The 16,081-nt window shown below is 42.5% G+C and overlaps 1 protein-coding gene across 1 annotated transcript in view; it reads right to left on the bottom strand.

Moving 5' to 3' along the window:
- magi3b (membrane associated guanylate kinase, WW and PDZ domain containing 3b) overlaps positions 1 to 16,081 on the bottom strand; it is a 192,920-nt gene that overhangs the window by 70,415 nt on the left and 106,424 nt on the right. Inside the window, exon 2 of the mRNA XM_080784373.1 lies at positions 12,285 to 12,401. Coding sequence (XP_080640499.1) covers positions 12,285 to 12,401 — 117 coding nt within the window. The remainder of the gene's footprint in view (positions 1 to 12,284; positions 12,402 to 16,081) is intronic.

Below are 16,081 nucleotides of genomic sequence, written 5' to 3'. Positions count from 1 at the left end.
CAGATGTTTCATGCATTATGTTTATTTATTATTATTATTATTATTATTATTATTACAGGCCAATTGTGTTTGTACGATCGACAAGTCGGATCGATGTACTGCAGTGGATTTGAACCCCTAGACTCTACTGTGGTGGGCTGGTACTTTTACCACTGCACCACCTGAGCAGTGAGCACCCTAAGCAACATCATTTCAGTTCCCATACTCTGGAGGTACGTGCATTCCATTGAACGGTTTATGTCCCGTAGCCTGGAGGACCCGTTCTATTCGTACTCTCTTCTGTTAAATCAACACTATTCTCTTCCTCGAAATAAAAACACCTGGGTTTCCGAGGCTAAATCAACAATGACAGAGCCAAATATCATGCATCTTGAGGATTTAACAATGTAGGCTGCAGAACAATTAACTGCTAATGGTGCACATGCAAAGTCACCATATTGGGGATTAAGGATGCATAATCAATCTTGGAAAATAAGGTAACAAAAAAAGTGCATTGTCCAGCCAAAGCAAGTCACCTTGGGCAGAGAGTAATAAGTAGAGTAATACATTGGAAATACACCAGTAAAGTAAAAGCACCTCAACATTTTGCTTAAGTACAGTACTTGAGTACATGTACTGTACTTGTACCACACTTTGAAGCAAAGACAGAAGCTCTGTTCACCTCAGCAATGTGCAGCAAAGTGAAGAGATATCAAAACAACTTACTCACTTACTTAATCGCTCACATCTTAATTTAACTTTATACCCTGACAGTAAAGATGTTTTTAACGTACAGTATAATCAAAATTAAATATATATTCAAGAATGCAATACTGTATACTGTATGTGCATGCACAGGCTTTAATTGAATGTGTACATGTACTGTACTGTAGACAAAACAGGAAAGGTGCTGACCTAAGGCAGTAAACAAGTAAAAATAAAAAAGGCTGCACACTCGTAGCCACGATGCTGTATATTTATTTAACGTTTCGACCTAGGAGGTCTTCTTCAGGTACTGTACACATTTTTGTATCCAAGTAGAGAAATTGCACCTGTGCACGTGTAAGCAGAGTAAACAGAGATAGAGAGACAGTCAAATCCTTATTGTTAATTTAACTCTGAGAGTGTACACTTTTTGAACCTGACCCATAGCTATTCTGGCCTGGAGGAAGATTCAACAAAAGTCATGCTGCATTGCGTTGCGAGTGCGACACGGTGTGAGCTTGTAGACTGTGTCTATTATTGACTATTTAGCGTAGTGTTGGCTGTTCAGTGTAGGGTTTAAGTGGTTAACACCAACATACTGTAGTATTTAACACTTCCAATGTGCCAGACAGTGTGTTATTATGCAGATACGTATACATGTATAACCTCTCACTGTATTGCTCTCACTGAAACTCTGTTCTAGTTACCATGATGTTTTGCAGTGGCACCTACTGCAGTGCATTTCCATACAATATGGACGTTTTTGACGAGATCTAAAATTCCCCTATGGGAAATTCAATACAAAAACTCAGGGGTAGTGTGGGTCTGGTCAGAACTTCGGTACTATTTACAAACAACCAGTTAAAACATGGGCCAAGGTAAATGATGAACACTTGTATGGTGATGTACTAAAAGCTTGCCTTAGCTAGCTTAGCTTTCACCCCCAGGGAGCTGCTCTAGACACCGCAGTGACGCACTCCGCTGAACAACCCCAACTTCTGAGTAGGGTAGGTCAGTGCGGGCACTCAGCACACCCGGGTCGCAGTGCACAAGATTTTCAAACGACAAGTGCACTGAATAAACAAAACAACAAAAGGGCCTGGAGGATCCGTTCCATTCGTACTCTCTTCTGTTAAATCAACACTATTCTCTTCCTCGAAATAAAAACACCTGGGTTTCTGAAGCTAAATCAACAATGACAGAGCCAAATATCATGCCTCTTGAGGATTTAACAATGTATGCTGCAGAACAAACTGCTAATGGTGCACATGCAAAGTCACCATTTTGGGGATTAAGGATGCATAATCAAGGGGGCACGGTGGCACAGTCGGTAGTGCTGTCGCCTCACAGCTAGAAGGTCCTGGGTTCGATTCCCGCTGGGGATGCTGTGGGCACTGGGGGCATGTTCCCTCCTCCGCGTCATCAGTGCCCATACCCGGGGCGGGGTTGGCGAAAGGGCCTTTCTGTGTGGAGTTTGCATGTTCTCCCTGTGTCCCCTAGGGTAGGTACCCTCACAAAAACATGCAGTAATCCTGGTCTCTAAACTACCTCCCCCTGGCCAGCCTGATGGAGGGTGAAAAAATGGGTTGCAAAAGTGTGGGATAAAAACATTTAAAAAAAAAAAGGATGCAAGGATACAAAAGTGCGGGCACTCAGCACACCCAGGTCGCAGCGCACTAGATTTTCAAACGACAAGTGCACTGAATAAACAAAAGGGCACACCAGTGCGTATTTTGTTTGGGATGTAACATTTATTATTTATTATTATATCAATTTAGCACCATTACTACTACCATCTTGTAAGTTGAACAATATGTTTAGTATGTCACAGTCGAAGGTCAACACTCAGCTACCGTAGTCTTACAATATTGTTTTACTTTTTAGTCAAGTATTGATTTGAAAAAAGTAGGGATGCACCGAAAATTCGGCCACCGAAAATATTCGGCCGAAAATGGCTAAAAATGTCTTTTCGGCCTATTCGGTTTCGGCTCAAATAAGCCGAAAAATATCACCGAATAGTAGTAGTGGTCCTAAAGTTGTGAATCGAACTAAACTGAGAGGAAAACACAGATGTACAAGCCCAACGCGCTGTGCATTGCGACGGGTAGATAGCTTGTAGATCTGCTACTTTCAGCGCAGGAAGGGCGCATGCTTATGACGCTCTTTAACTATGCATCATTCAGCAGCCCCCAGCCAGCGACAGTCGCAAGTTTCTCGCAACACAACACACGAGCAGCAGTCACGGAACGCACAGGCAGATCCGACACAACTGTGCTTTCATCCACGATTCCATAGCCTTCTAAATCTTATTTCCCATCCACGGGCACAAGCAACGTGATATTAGCAGCTTCCACCCGATCTGTGGTGGTGTTCTGTTGACGAGGAAAGCTAGTAGCTAGCATGGGAGCTAACGTTAGTTTAACACTATGTACTTTACATCCGTTCTCCAACCCTCGTCCCCTCACACTCGCTGCTGCGTTTACACGGACAGACACAAAGACGAATGGGAAATTATATCATTTGGAGCTTTAACAATGAATGATAGACTGTATCGTTGTCCACAGCAGGCAGACCTGTCAAAACTTCCCAAAACACTTCCCAAAACTCAGAGACATGCCACCACCTATAAATTCAAAGCCACCTCTGGAATATTGCTATCTCATTCCACTTTAATTTATTTTATTCCATAGTCTTAGTTTTTCTCTAATAAAGTTGTTTTTATTTGTTTTCTCATGTTCTCTTTGAAAAGTGTCTTTAAGTACTCAGAGAAGCTTAATATAAATAATATTATTATCACTATTATTATTATTACTACTTGTTTTTATTGCCTATGCTTATGCAGAAAAAAAAGCTCACTGCTCAGGTCAAATAGGCCTATTGATATGCGATTAAAATGTGATTAATTGAGATTAATTAATCACAAAGCCTCCAATTATTTAGATGTTTTTTAATGGACCCATAAGTGTTTATTATTTAAGTTAGGTTTTGCCATAATCATGTCTTTTGCCATAATCAGGTAGCTTTACAACAAAGATGTATTCGGCTATTAGGTATTCGGTTTTCGGCCAACTGTTTCCAATATTCGGTATTCGGTTTCGGCCAAGAATTTCCCTTTCGGTGCATCCCTAGAAAAAAGTGATGTAGTTTGGCATGCCACAGTATGTGGCATGTAGATACTAGCATAATTATGTAATAGTAACCATTTATCAGAAATAATTTAAAACAAGCTCTTTATTACATTTGTTCTTTTGCCTTTTATTCTAAGTAGGGACTTGAGGGTTGCAGCTTTTCTATTTCATTTTGGTTTTCATATGATTTTTATTCAGCAGCGTCTTTGCTTTGCAGATACAGCATTCATATTTACAGTATTCATATTTACTTTAAAGGAATAGTTCAGATTTAGCTGTATGAGACAGTTGCCATTAATATAGTGGTTGCAATTTAACTCTATTAATTGATTGCCCGAGTCCCGTGGTGGGAGTTCTGCTCTGGTTTTGGTGAAATATTAAGTAGTAGGCCTACCGGTCATTTTGTGGGGGGCACAGGAGGCCTAACCTGACGCTGCCAGATGGGGGCGGTATTGGGTAACCATGTTCCCCAAAACAGCTTCCATCTGGGATCTCTCAGGGAGTTCAGCGAACACCGATCCGTTCCGTACCGAACCAATCAGCGTGAGCTAAGGGCGGGATATGTGCGAAACCGGATGTGAAGCTATATAGACACGTCAATATGATTGGTTGTGTTTGCACGCCCACACGGTGATAGACAGACGGTCCCATCCAATCATCTACCAATTATCTTGAAAAAAAGGAACAGCCCCATCATCGAATTTGCTTCCGAGATCCCAGATCCCAATAAGCTGTGAAACAAATTTGTGTAGCAAGCTTCTTGGATCTGGCAGCGTCAGGTTACAGGAGGCCATGCATTAAAAGTAAATTAATTCACAAAACTAGTGGTGCACGATATTGATTTTTTGAAACCGATACCGATATCGAGAACTTCTTGCTTCTCAAAGACCGATACCGATACGATAACCGATAATAAAAATATATAGACATGAATAAAAAATACATACTAGTGAGTAACGGTACATGTAACACAGCTTTGACCTAAGCAATTACAGTATAGTAGGCTATATCAGTGGTTCCCAAAGTGGGGTTCGGGGACCCCCGGCCCCAGGGGTACCTGAGGGAGTTCCAGGGGGTCCCCAGCTAAATTATATAGTTAGGAACCAAATGGACCCTTATGGGTCTGTAACTCTGAGTGTACAAATGGAACATTTCCAGTTGTATACTCTCAGAGTAAAAATAACATTGATTTTACAATATAAATTGGGAGTCCCAGAGCAAATTGTGATTGGCCAGATGACATATGATGATAAGAGTGCCCCTCACTTCACACAGGTGTGAATTTTTTTTAATGAATAAAAACAACAATATAATGTCTGTGAATGTCTGTGTGTGTCCGGTCAGTTGGCCTCAAAACTTTTCCATGTCAAGGAGCAAGGACCCCAAATTGTTAGCCCACAGACACCCATTTGAAAATATATGCCAGGGCTCTAGCAGTGATTCTCATCATTTTTATTTCAAGGACACCCAGTTTGACATGCATTAGGCTACTGACCCCCCATTTAATGCCATTTACATAAGGGACCTCAATTTATAATTTTTTATTTATATCGTAAAATCAATGTCAACTCTGAGAGGGTACAAATGGAACCAAATGGACCTGTAAGGGTCAATTTCGTTCCATTTGTAAACTCTGACTCCCCGGATCCCACTTTGAGAACCATATTGTCTGTGTGTGTGTGCGTGTGTAAACACAAATACAACACTATCCAAGTTCCAGTGATAGACGTTGTTGTTAGCATATAGTCATTAGCATGGTCTGTAGCATCATGTAGCCAAACAGCTACTACTTCTACATTTCTCAACCAAAACGGTCGCGTCGCGTTTCACAATGCTACACAACTGGAGCAAATTAATAAACTACAACCGGTAACGAGTGACACGCATTCAACAGCGAGATGAATGAACGAGCACCAATACGCGCTCGTCAGCTGCTGAGACAGTCGTCACCGTTCGTATGAATGCGAGTCAGTGAGTGAAATGAGAGAGGGGAGAATGGGAGATAGAGAGGAGAAGCAGGCGGGGCTATTGGCCTGCTATGGAACTACACACTGCAACAGACAGAGTGGAGAAGCGTCTCTCTCTCGCTCGTCTCAGCCGTTCCTCCGGAGAGATTGGCGACTCGGGGAGCGTTTGGGCGCACCACAGAAATGATTGGTATACCCATAGTTGCTACCAACTATATTTTTAGGTCGCACAGATAAAATTTCAGGCGCATTTGCGTCCAAAATGATCGCAATTTCGAGCCCATATAAAGTATATTATCGGCGCTATTATAACGTTATCGAATTTATCGGGATGACGTCATAATTGCTAATATCGGGTCGCAATTTATCGGGACGATAATTATCGTGCATAGTGTAATTTGTTATATTATTTCTTGATTAGAAGTTGTATTAAGTTGAATAGTTGAATATTTGCATACACTGTAAAAGCATGGATGTTAATTTAACATAAATAGTGTATACTGTACAGAAGATGTAACCCTTATGGTTCCATTTGGGCACTGAGTTATAGCTGCAATTCGGAACTTATTTCAACTAGACCTGTGCCCATCGGCCACTGGCCTACTTGGGAACGATGCAAGTTGGGAACCTACTGTAGTATGCAATACCCATTATCATAGCACCTGGTTTAACCGTTTGTCTGTTCTGTTGTGCCCATGATGGAGATCTCTGTATCCGTCTGTCTGTGTCTGAAGAGTGCAAACTGACTGTGAAAAGTGGACTGGTTAAGTAATCAAATTGGTGTGGGGTTGACATGGCAATCAATTGGCTGAGGCAGAGGCCTGGAATTCTACAGGAGACTTAGGCTCATTAGGTTCACTGGCAGTGCCTGACCAGAGCCTTTTGTGGTTCTGGACAACCATGCATCCGACCGGCTCAAGGCCGGGCACTGCACTCCCTGTGGTGGTGTGGAATGCGCGTGTCAAATATGAAGTCGGTGGGGCAAACGGTTCTCGAGTTACGTGGATTACAGACGTGCACGCGCACGCACATGTACTGTACTGTACACGCACGTACAGAGGCGTGGTGCATTTATTGTAAGATGAATACAAATATAACTGGCACATCTGCAGTGGGTCTAAATTACTCTTCCATTGAAAGATTTAGACCCCGGTGTCAGGACGGACACCCGCTGGTTGATGCTGAGGCTCACAAGCGAGCCATGCACTGATCGCCTCTGGACTGAGCAGTAGAAATTTGCTCCGCAGCTTTAAATTACAGCCTCATTTATACTTATCGTTGTGAGTCAGTGTCGTGTGTTGAAGAAAATAGACGATCTGCCAACACGCACATACATGTATCAGCCTTCACCCTTCACACTGAGGATTTCACAGTGCAGGTCCTGGTTGAACCTAGATCTTTCCCACAGCGCTGGTGTATACAGTACACGCCTAGACTTGTTCTGCGCCAGGGGAGGAAAGTCATTCTAGGTCTGTGACCCCATGCAGACCCTCCCTCCTCTCACAAACATCTCTCTGCTTTTGTCTTCTGAAGAGCGTCTAGGGGACAGGGAGGCTGTCCAACACCACTGGACAAGATCCAGGGCAGGGATTACCGCGCGCACACGCACACGCGCACACACACACACACACACACACACACACACACACACACACACACACACACACACACACACACACACACACACACACACACACACACACACACACACACTCTCTCTCTACCGTGCTCTCTCTCTCTCTCTCTCTCTTAAAATCCTCATTGTTAATTTAACTGACTCTTACAAATGGATAAATTAACAACTTCCATGTATCTCTATCTATCTCCATCTTGTTAAAATGTATTTCTCTCTATTTTAGTGGTAATTGTATCCCACTGTATTAACCATTTCTCTCCCTCCCTTGCTGTGCTATACTCCCACTGTTTTTGTAGCATATACGGTATACGGATGCAATATGTGAAATCAACTGCGTGTATTTTTGAATGGTGCAACCACTCCAAGGAACAGCGATGTTTAGAGTACCAATAGGGGGTGCTGTTGCACCACTCGCTTCATACTGGTCTGATTCTTTTAATACGACCTGCGTGAATTTGTGTGAACACAAGTTATTCTTTTTTGTTGCAATATTTAACTTTAATTTAAACTTTTCCCAAATACAACGCTTCCTGACTTCTCAGTACTGACATCATAGCATGTCATAGATGACTGGCATCATAGATTGGCCTGCACCTTTCTAGTTCTCTCCCGTTCCTCTCTATCGACTCTATTGACTTGGCAGCAGGTTTGAATTGGAAACACCAGCCTATAACACGCTTTTCCAGTCCAAACCTGTTGCTGAGCCAATCAAAGGTGGGAAAATATACTTGGAACAGGTTGGAACGGGTATGCCACCTTCTGAAAACCTTGAGACACAGAGCCGATTTCCCAGTTTTGACTTTTGAACCAATGATTTTGTGCAACGGCCATACTAATGTGTCTGAGACATAGACTGTAAAAAAATATGGACAAAGCGTTCTCCGGGTCTGATATGGACGTAAGATGAAGACTGTCAGTCCTTGAATTTTAAATCGCCATCTTTCTAGATCCGTTTGGGCCCACCTGGCCATTGGCTGGCCCAGACAACGAGGCGGGATCCCCCTTCTTCTTTGTTGGTTTTTATTTTGACTCGAACGGGGGGTGGCTCCCGATCATAGACTGTAACGGTAGCCACGCCCCTCAGAACATACTCGACTTTATGGTCATTTTTTAAATAAATGGGACCATAATTTTCCAAAAAGAATATTATGACATGAGAAATGAGACTTTAAACTAGTGACTGGAAGCAGAAAGTATTCATGACCATGTTTATTAAGGTAATACAGTCTAGGTGAAGTTGGGCCTAAATACATGGACCTCTATGGAGATATGGGGTTTTTTGGGCCCAATGACAGCGCCACAACAGGCCATTATATGAACTTTCAGGAAGTCCCAATTTCCTTCACAAAATATCTGTCTGACTGCCCCCCTGGTCTGAGAGCATAGCAATACGCCTCTGTTATGGAAACTGCATGGTGGCTGTGGTCTTTTTTAATAGTGAAAATAGCAGTGTACAATCTCACAACGCATTGCATGTTATGAGCTTGTAAAACAAGAAACATTGCTGTTATTAGGACACAACAACAGCAGCTGCATGTGAGTGACAGGAGTGCAGGCAGAAGTCAGGGAAAGTAGGCCATTGGTACACAGTCAGACACAAAGCACATCTGGAAATCCTGCCACTGTTTGCGTGAGCATTGCTCACATTTCCAGGATAGATTAAGCAGAGTTATGCAAAAAAACCTAAAAAAACACAGTCTGTGGGTCTGGAAAATAATGTTAATTTAACAAGTAAACCGAAAGTGTGTCATTTGCTCCGTTGTTTGCTGACTAAAACATAGTTAGTAGAAATACACTAGCTTCTAATACTCTTGCTTTGGACAATGGGCAATTAAGTGATTTAAGCAGTTAGTAGACAAATATAGTAAACGAGAACAAAAATGCTGAGTCAAAGGTAATTGAAAGAGTAAGAGGAAGAGAGACAGAGAGGGAGAGGGAGAGAGAACGGATGAATGAGAGAGATGGAGAGGGAGGGGGAGAGGGAGAGAGAACGGATGAATGAGAGAGATGGAGAGGCACATATGGAGAGACTGAAGGCTGGAGGGATGGAATGGGCCCGACTGAATGATAGAGGTGCTGTCAGTGGCGAGGCTCGGGTCTCTCAGTCATTAGGACGTACAATAATTCAAGCAGGGGATTAGAGATTCAGACTCATGTGGTGAAACCCACTGGCTGTGGCTGATGAATGGTATACTTACTTAATGCCAAGGCACCGTCACTGCCACTGTATGCCAGCGGGAACAGAAAGCTCTGCAGGGAGCTATAGGTAGTTACTGTATGACGGAGTTACCTGTGCTGTACAAACTAACATACTTTGTACAGGGCATATGCTACACATAGGCTATTATAACAGAGAAGGATAGGGGGGGTGGGGTGGACATTTTCCTTGGAACAGAATTCTAATTCCAATTTCTCAAAGTCAATTCTCCAATGCAGTCATTGATGGGATTGGTGTTCAATAACTATTAGTAATTATCATTATTCTTCCCAGTATGAGTAATGTATCTGCCAACGAATGGATCCCCCTAGAAACTATATAGTTGAGAAGGTTTTTTTTAAAGAGAGACCGGTGATTAAAATAGAACAAGAGAGGGATGGATAGGGGAGGGAGTAGAGAGAGAGAGAGAGAGAGAGAGAGAGAGAGAGAGGGGGGTGCATACTTAGTTTAGACTAGTCATTGGTTAGACATGGGTTAAGGTTAGGTTTAGGTGTGCTGCCCCGTGGGAGGTTAGGTTTAGGGTTTGAGATAGGTTGTAGTTGTAGGACTAATGACTGGTCTAACCAATGACTAGTCTAAACCAAAAACTGTCTAAACTAAGTGCTGCACCCGAGAGAGAGACACACACAAACACACACACACACACACACACACACACACACACACACACACACACACACACACACACACACACACACACACGCATGCACGATTTCCATGGAAATCACATGGTGTGTACAAGATTCATGGAATTTTGTTCAAAACTGAGCATTCCTGCGAAACGTTGGAAGCCAATCTTAGCCAATCAGGATGGAGTATGAAAATCTGAAAGACAGACAAAATCTATGTACTGTCAAAAAAATGTGTTTTGCAAAAATCAGCCTCCTGGTGGCACTATAGCAAGGCCAGAGGTTCTGCTTTGGCATCCACAGTGTGTGTGTGGAGAGTTTGGCCAACAAACATGAAGCCAACAGTGCCAGATATTAGCTGGCCACAGATGGACACACACACACACACACACACACACACACACACACACACACACACACACACACACACACACACGGACTGACGGAGTGCAAAACATACTCTCCCCACACCTTCAGCCTGGTGGAGACAAAAACTAATAAAAACATACATGGAAGGTAAGCTCTTCACTTCCTGCAAATTCTCACTCACACCACTGGTGCTGCTTGCAATTCCCTTGTCGACAAAACAACTTACAGTCCCTTGGGACTGTAGGCAAAGACAGAGAGAGAGAGAGAGAGAGAGAGAGAGAGAGAGAGAGAGAGAGAGAGAGAGAGAGAGAGAGAGAAAGATGGTGGTGACAGTGCCGCGCCTAACAGTCTGACATAGCCTGCAGGACTGGAGCAGTAGCTCCACATGGGGCTAAAGCCTTGACTACGCTCAATTATGCCCCCCACTCTTTATTAATAGGTCCCCGCTCGTGAATACGGGCACTGTAAATATCGGAATACATGTGTCGACAGCACAGTGCCTTCATACAGTAATTAATTTGTTACGTACACCATGTCCTCTACTAATGTGGTTCAGCTGCCACCTGCTGTTTGTCATGTTGCCCCTAACAGCCCATAACTGCTTTTAACAGTATGCTTTTTAGACAGAAAGTATACAGGCCAGTGAGATGGCCAGCCCAGTGACGTCATCAGCTCAGCTGTACGTACAAATACTGTACATGGGGGGTGATCATGGGGGAGCAATCCTACTCTATTTATCATGGTAGAGCAATTACTTGAGTGATCCATTGCTCAGGCACCATGCAGTGAGTGTAAGTCACTCTGTCGGATGGTCATTCATCATGTAGCGAACCAACAAATCAATATAGAATATCTAGCTAGTCAAATGTAAAACTTTCATAAAACTTTTACAAAATCACATCGCACACACAGTTTACTTGACGTCCAAGTACACTGCATTTGAAACAGAAAGGTGAATAAACATTGGCAGAATTTATTTCACTGATTCATTTAGGGTTTCTATTTTACTGTGTTTTTGTGTGTATTTTGATTGCCGACAACATTTTAGTCACCTTTCTATTCAAGAACTCTACAGAAACTGTACAGAATTCTACAGAACCTTACTGCTTTTGTGTGACAAAGGCACAGTTCAGTTGACAAGAAGAGACAGAGACCAACTCGGGAGAACTGCAGATAGCATGGGAGAGGAATGCAGGCTTATTTACTGAAAGAATATGACTTTGATCATAGAGAAGATATAACGCCGAAGTAAATAAGTAAAAGCATGGGGGTTAGCAGGATGTCCTTGGATGTGTTGCCATGGCAATGTACTAGTGTGTGGGTTTGTGTGGCGTGCGTGCATGCGTGTGTGCATGCGTGCATGAGAGAGAGAGAGAGAGAGAGAGAGAGAGAGAGAGAGAGAGAGATACATTATGTCATATCATATCATGCTACACACTTAAAGAGTGTAATGTAATAAAGGTGTCTATTTCACAGTATTGTGAACGTCTGACTGGTTAAACTGAACTGAACATGTGAGAGGTGAAACAGTCTTGTAGGAGCCAGTGCATCTCAACCTTTTGTGGACCAGAGGGCCCACTGATCTGACCACAAATGGCCAGTGGGCCCCAGCCCCACATAGGTGGAGAATCACTATAAGGACATATTACTTACAGGGGATGGTGCGCAGGTAAAGGTTGTCGCGGATGATCTGCTGGAGTTTGTGGTCCAGGGAGCCCTTCTGGAACTGCAGGCTGAGGTAGTGGCGCAGGTCCGAGTTCAGTACCTTACCTGAGACGACAGAGGCAGAAAGAACGTTTAGCATCGGGAAAACAAACCAAAAAAAAGTCATGAAATAGCGTGTTCTTAAAGGGACACTTCACCCTTTTTGCAAAAAGATATATGTTAATGACGTTTAGAAGCTTTAGATCACTTTCCTGGGGGTATTTATGTGTGTAATATGTGGTTTTAGATATTTTAGATTGTAGCAGTGAGCCTGTTGTCTCTGATGTCATGGACACTGGTCTCACTACCTTCCTGGACTACAATTCCCATAATTATTTGTGTTTTACGTAATTTAGAGTTTTTAAGACAGTTGGTGGATGGAAAAGAAGCTCCACCCCCGCGGCTGGCTGCCGCGACGGACAGATTCCCGGAAACGCTCTCCTCCGCGGCAGTCATCCGCGGGGGTGGAGCTTCTTTTCCATCCACCAGCTGTCTAAAAACTCGGAAATTACGTAAAACACAGCTTCTTCTGTCCTCGGCTGTCCGCTAAAGTGTGCCCAGACGGACACTCTACCTCCCTCAATACAGAGAGCATTATTGTGAAAAATTGAGCCAAATTTACAACACAGTGTTTCTTAGTTTAGGATGCACTAAACTTTTTTGCAGAGCCTGCCACGACACTGATGCCTCAGGCTGAAGCCAGATCGGTAAGGGTTTGATATTTCAAGTACAACTCAATACAAAAACTGTTAACTGGTGAGTGGACGACACCATAAAGCATTACACTTGTTTACAATAGGGCCCACCAATTTAAATTAATCCAAACATTTAGAACGTACGAATATATTAGCTCACCTTATAAATGTTCTTACTGCTGTCTCTAGCTTACTAGTACTGGAGTGGCGGGGGAAGATACATACAGTACAACTATCGCATTTGCATATCTGAAAGGTGTCAGGAGAACAACCTCGCTCTCAACATCAACAAGGATAAGGATAAGTTGGTGGTGGAATACAGGAGCAAAGGTCATGTCTGAAAAAACACATTTAACATGAATCCAATATGGTGTGTCTCTTCAGAGATGACATCTTAGCAAGAGGTCATTGGCCTGAGAAACGTTGAAGGCCGCCAGTCATGCAGACATTATCTGCTGCACAGGCACATGTACAGTATACGGTACACTTACAGTACATGTCTGCCAATCGTTGCTAAGTGATGCCTCACCTGCACACGAGATTATGATTCTCTGATGCTATTATATCGGCCGCAATTACCCACTGCATTCTACTGCCATTTTAACCACCGACAGGAGACTGTGATTCTATATCTGCTGCTATATTTAGCTACTGCAAATGTTTCCATACCTCAACATTTCAGCCTCATTGTATTACTATTTTAAACATACACCTTGTGTATTTGACATTTTACCTAATTTTCTATCTGACTTTGTTTTTCTAGCTTCTTTCCTCTATTCCTCTATTACCCTATTATATCTTCAAACTACAAAATGTGTGTGAAAAAATAAAAACATACTTTTTATTTTTACACCTGTAAATTTGTGATGTGATAATAAAGTATACTTCAAATCTGGCAGATTGGTCACGTGTAGAATAACAGATATATGAAGCATCACACCCTGTCTTTTTCTGTCTTTCTTCCCTATTCGAACATATTCTAACAATGCTGAAACACCTTATAAGGCAAAATGTGCTGTTCCTGCTTGAACTGTCTGTTGTGCAATAAAGTTCACACATTGAAAAGCCTGCTATTATTATTGGAATAGACTGTCCAAGTGTATCAAGGCAATTGCTGCCTGTCACCCCATTTACAGGGCGGCTTAGGGAATGGTTTTTTAAACCCTAAAGACGACCAAGACTGCTTACAACAAAGAGAATATGCATTTATGCAGGCATTCCCCAATGTTTTGCACAGAATGTACATGTTTTTGTCTCTGTCAGGAGGATACCACTTAACTTCATATTTGAGGTTCTTGATTTTTTTTTCTTCATAATCAACTCTATTGAACAGCCTTCACGTCTGTTTGATATTGAACCAATGAAAATTAATAAAAAGTGCTTCTGAAGAAACCTCTGAACTCCATTGGATCCTCAAACTGTCTGTAAAAGCAACTAACTCCAACTCCTCTCCCCCGTTGCAGGCAGTACAGAGACGTGTTATAATAATGACACATGCAAGGAACTGACAATATACGTACAAAGTCACAATACCAACTTTGATGAGGCACTATTGCTTCGTTTAAAAGATATAAGGTTTTCTTCGTTTTCTGAAAAATTAATATTTTGTTTTTTAATTTCCTGAAAAATTGACATTTTGGACTTTGGAGTTTCTTCCCGACAGCAGAGATATTCTGGTGCACAGCCATCATCTACAACTCAGACAATCTGAATGCTTTCATTGTGGAGGTGAGGAATTCGCTGGATGCTTTCATGGTGAACCGCTCCCTCTATGATGATCTGGCGGGGTTCAACCAGACCAGCCACAGACTCATGACCACAGCCAGAACATCACAAAGCTACTTGGACAGTGCCAGTAGCCATCAGACTGCACATACAAGCTGGACCCCGAATGAGAACTTAAGACCTGCACTGTTTGTGTTCTCTGGGATTACCGGCTCCTGCTTGACTACTGGGATGTACACTACAGAATACAACAATTACAGTAGATGCCTAAGGATTACTGTTGTGAGACTGACATTATATCCATATATATATATCATACATATCATATATTCATTGCTGATCGAATGTACAGTACAAATACTCATTATATTGATATTTACTCTAGATGTATTACCCAGACAATAGACATATACAGTATGAATGCTATACAGGGGTATAGCATAGCAAGCCGGTATGGGCCAGAACGAGCCGTTCGCTGTTCCGGTAATAGATTCAGCTCCGGAACGGAATGGGACAATATCCCATAATTAAATAACCTGCCACAAATTTCCAAGAAGAAAAGTATGAATTGTTCCAGTGTGTTTGAGTCAGTCATCGAAATCCATGCTAAGTTTGCTGTTTATTTATTCCATGGGGAGAAAAACAGACTGGGCTCAGTTAACTTTGCAGGTTGGAGATCCGGTAAAAGAGACGATGGTGCGCCAGCATAATGATTCCCCCCTCATTGCACTCACTACAGTAGCCAAAATCTTCGCGGCCGATCGCAGTCGCATCGCTAGTCGCGGTAAAATAAATCATGCCTCGGGTGGTCCACGATCCTCCCGCAATATAATTTCTTAGCCCTTTGCTAACTTCCGGTCAAGCCCCCGGGGTATTTTTTCCCCTTAAAAAGGCTCATAAGGCTCAAATAGCGGGGCACATGAATGGATTCATTTCCAACTAACGTGGGCAGTCAAAGTGTTAGAGTCTATTATATTTGTTCTTATCTCTATTCTTACTTGTACCTATCCTGTGTTTCACACTTACTGCTGTTGCTACTATGACACTCTGCATTTCATATCTTATGAATACCAAATTCACTTGAATTGAGACGAATCTAAAGTGCTTGGTGATGGGTGTTGGCTGTGTGCTGTGATGCAAGGAATCTTAATTTCAATAACAAGAGCCCAAAAACAAGTCATAATATTTTACCATTTTCAGCAAAGAGATGAGTGATGCCACAACCCTTAAACTGACGAAAGAATAACTTATTCAAGTGGAGCACCAGAGAGATGTGGCCTTTGTGCTCAAGGCTTGTGGGAGCCTTTGTAAAAACAAAAGGAAGTT

Source organism: Protomyctophum bolini, assembly GCF_963924005.1.
Source record: "Protomyctophum bolini genome assembly, chromosome: 2".
NCBI classification, from domain to species: Eukaryota; Metazoa; Chordata; class Actinopteri; order Myctophiformes; family Myctophidae; genus Protomyctophum; species Protomyctophum bolini.
This window is presented reverse-complemented; position numbering and strand designations above follow the sequence as displayed.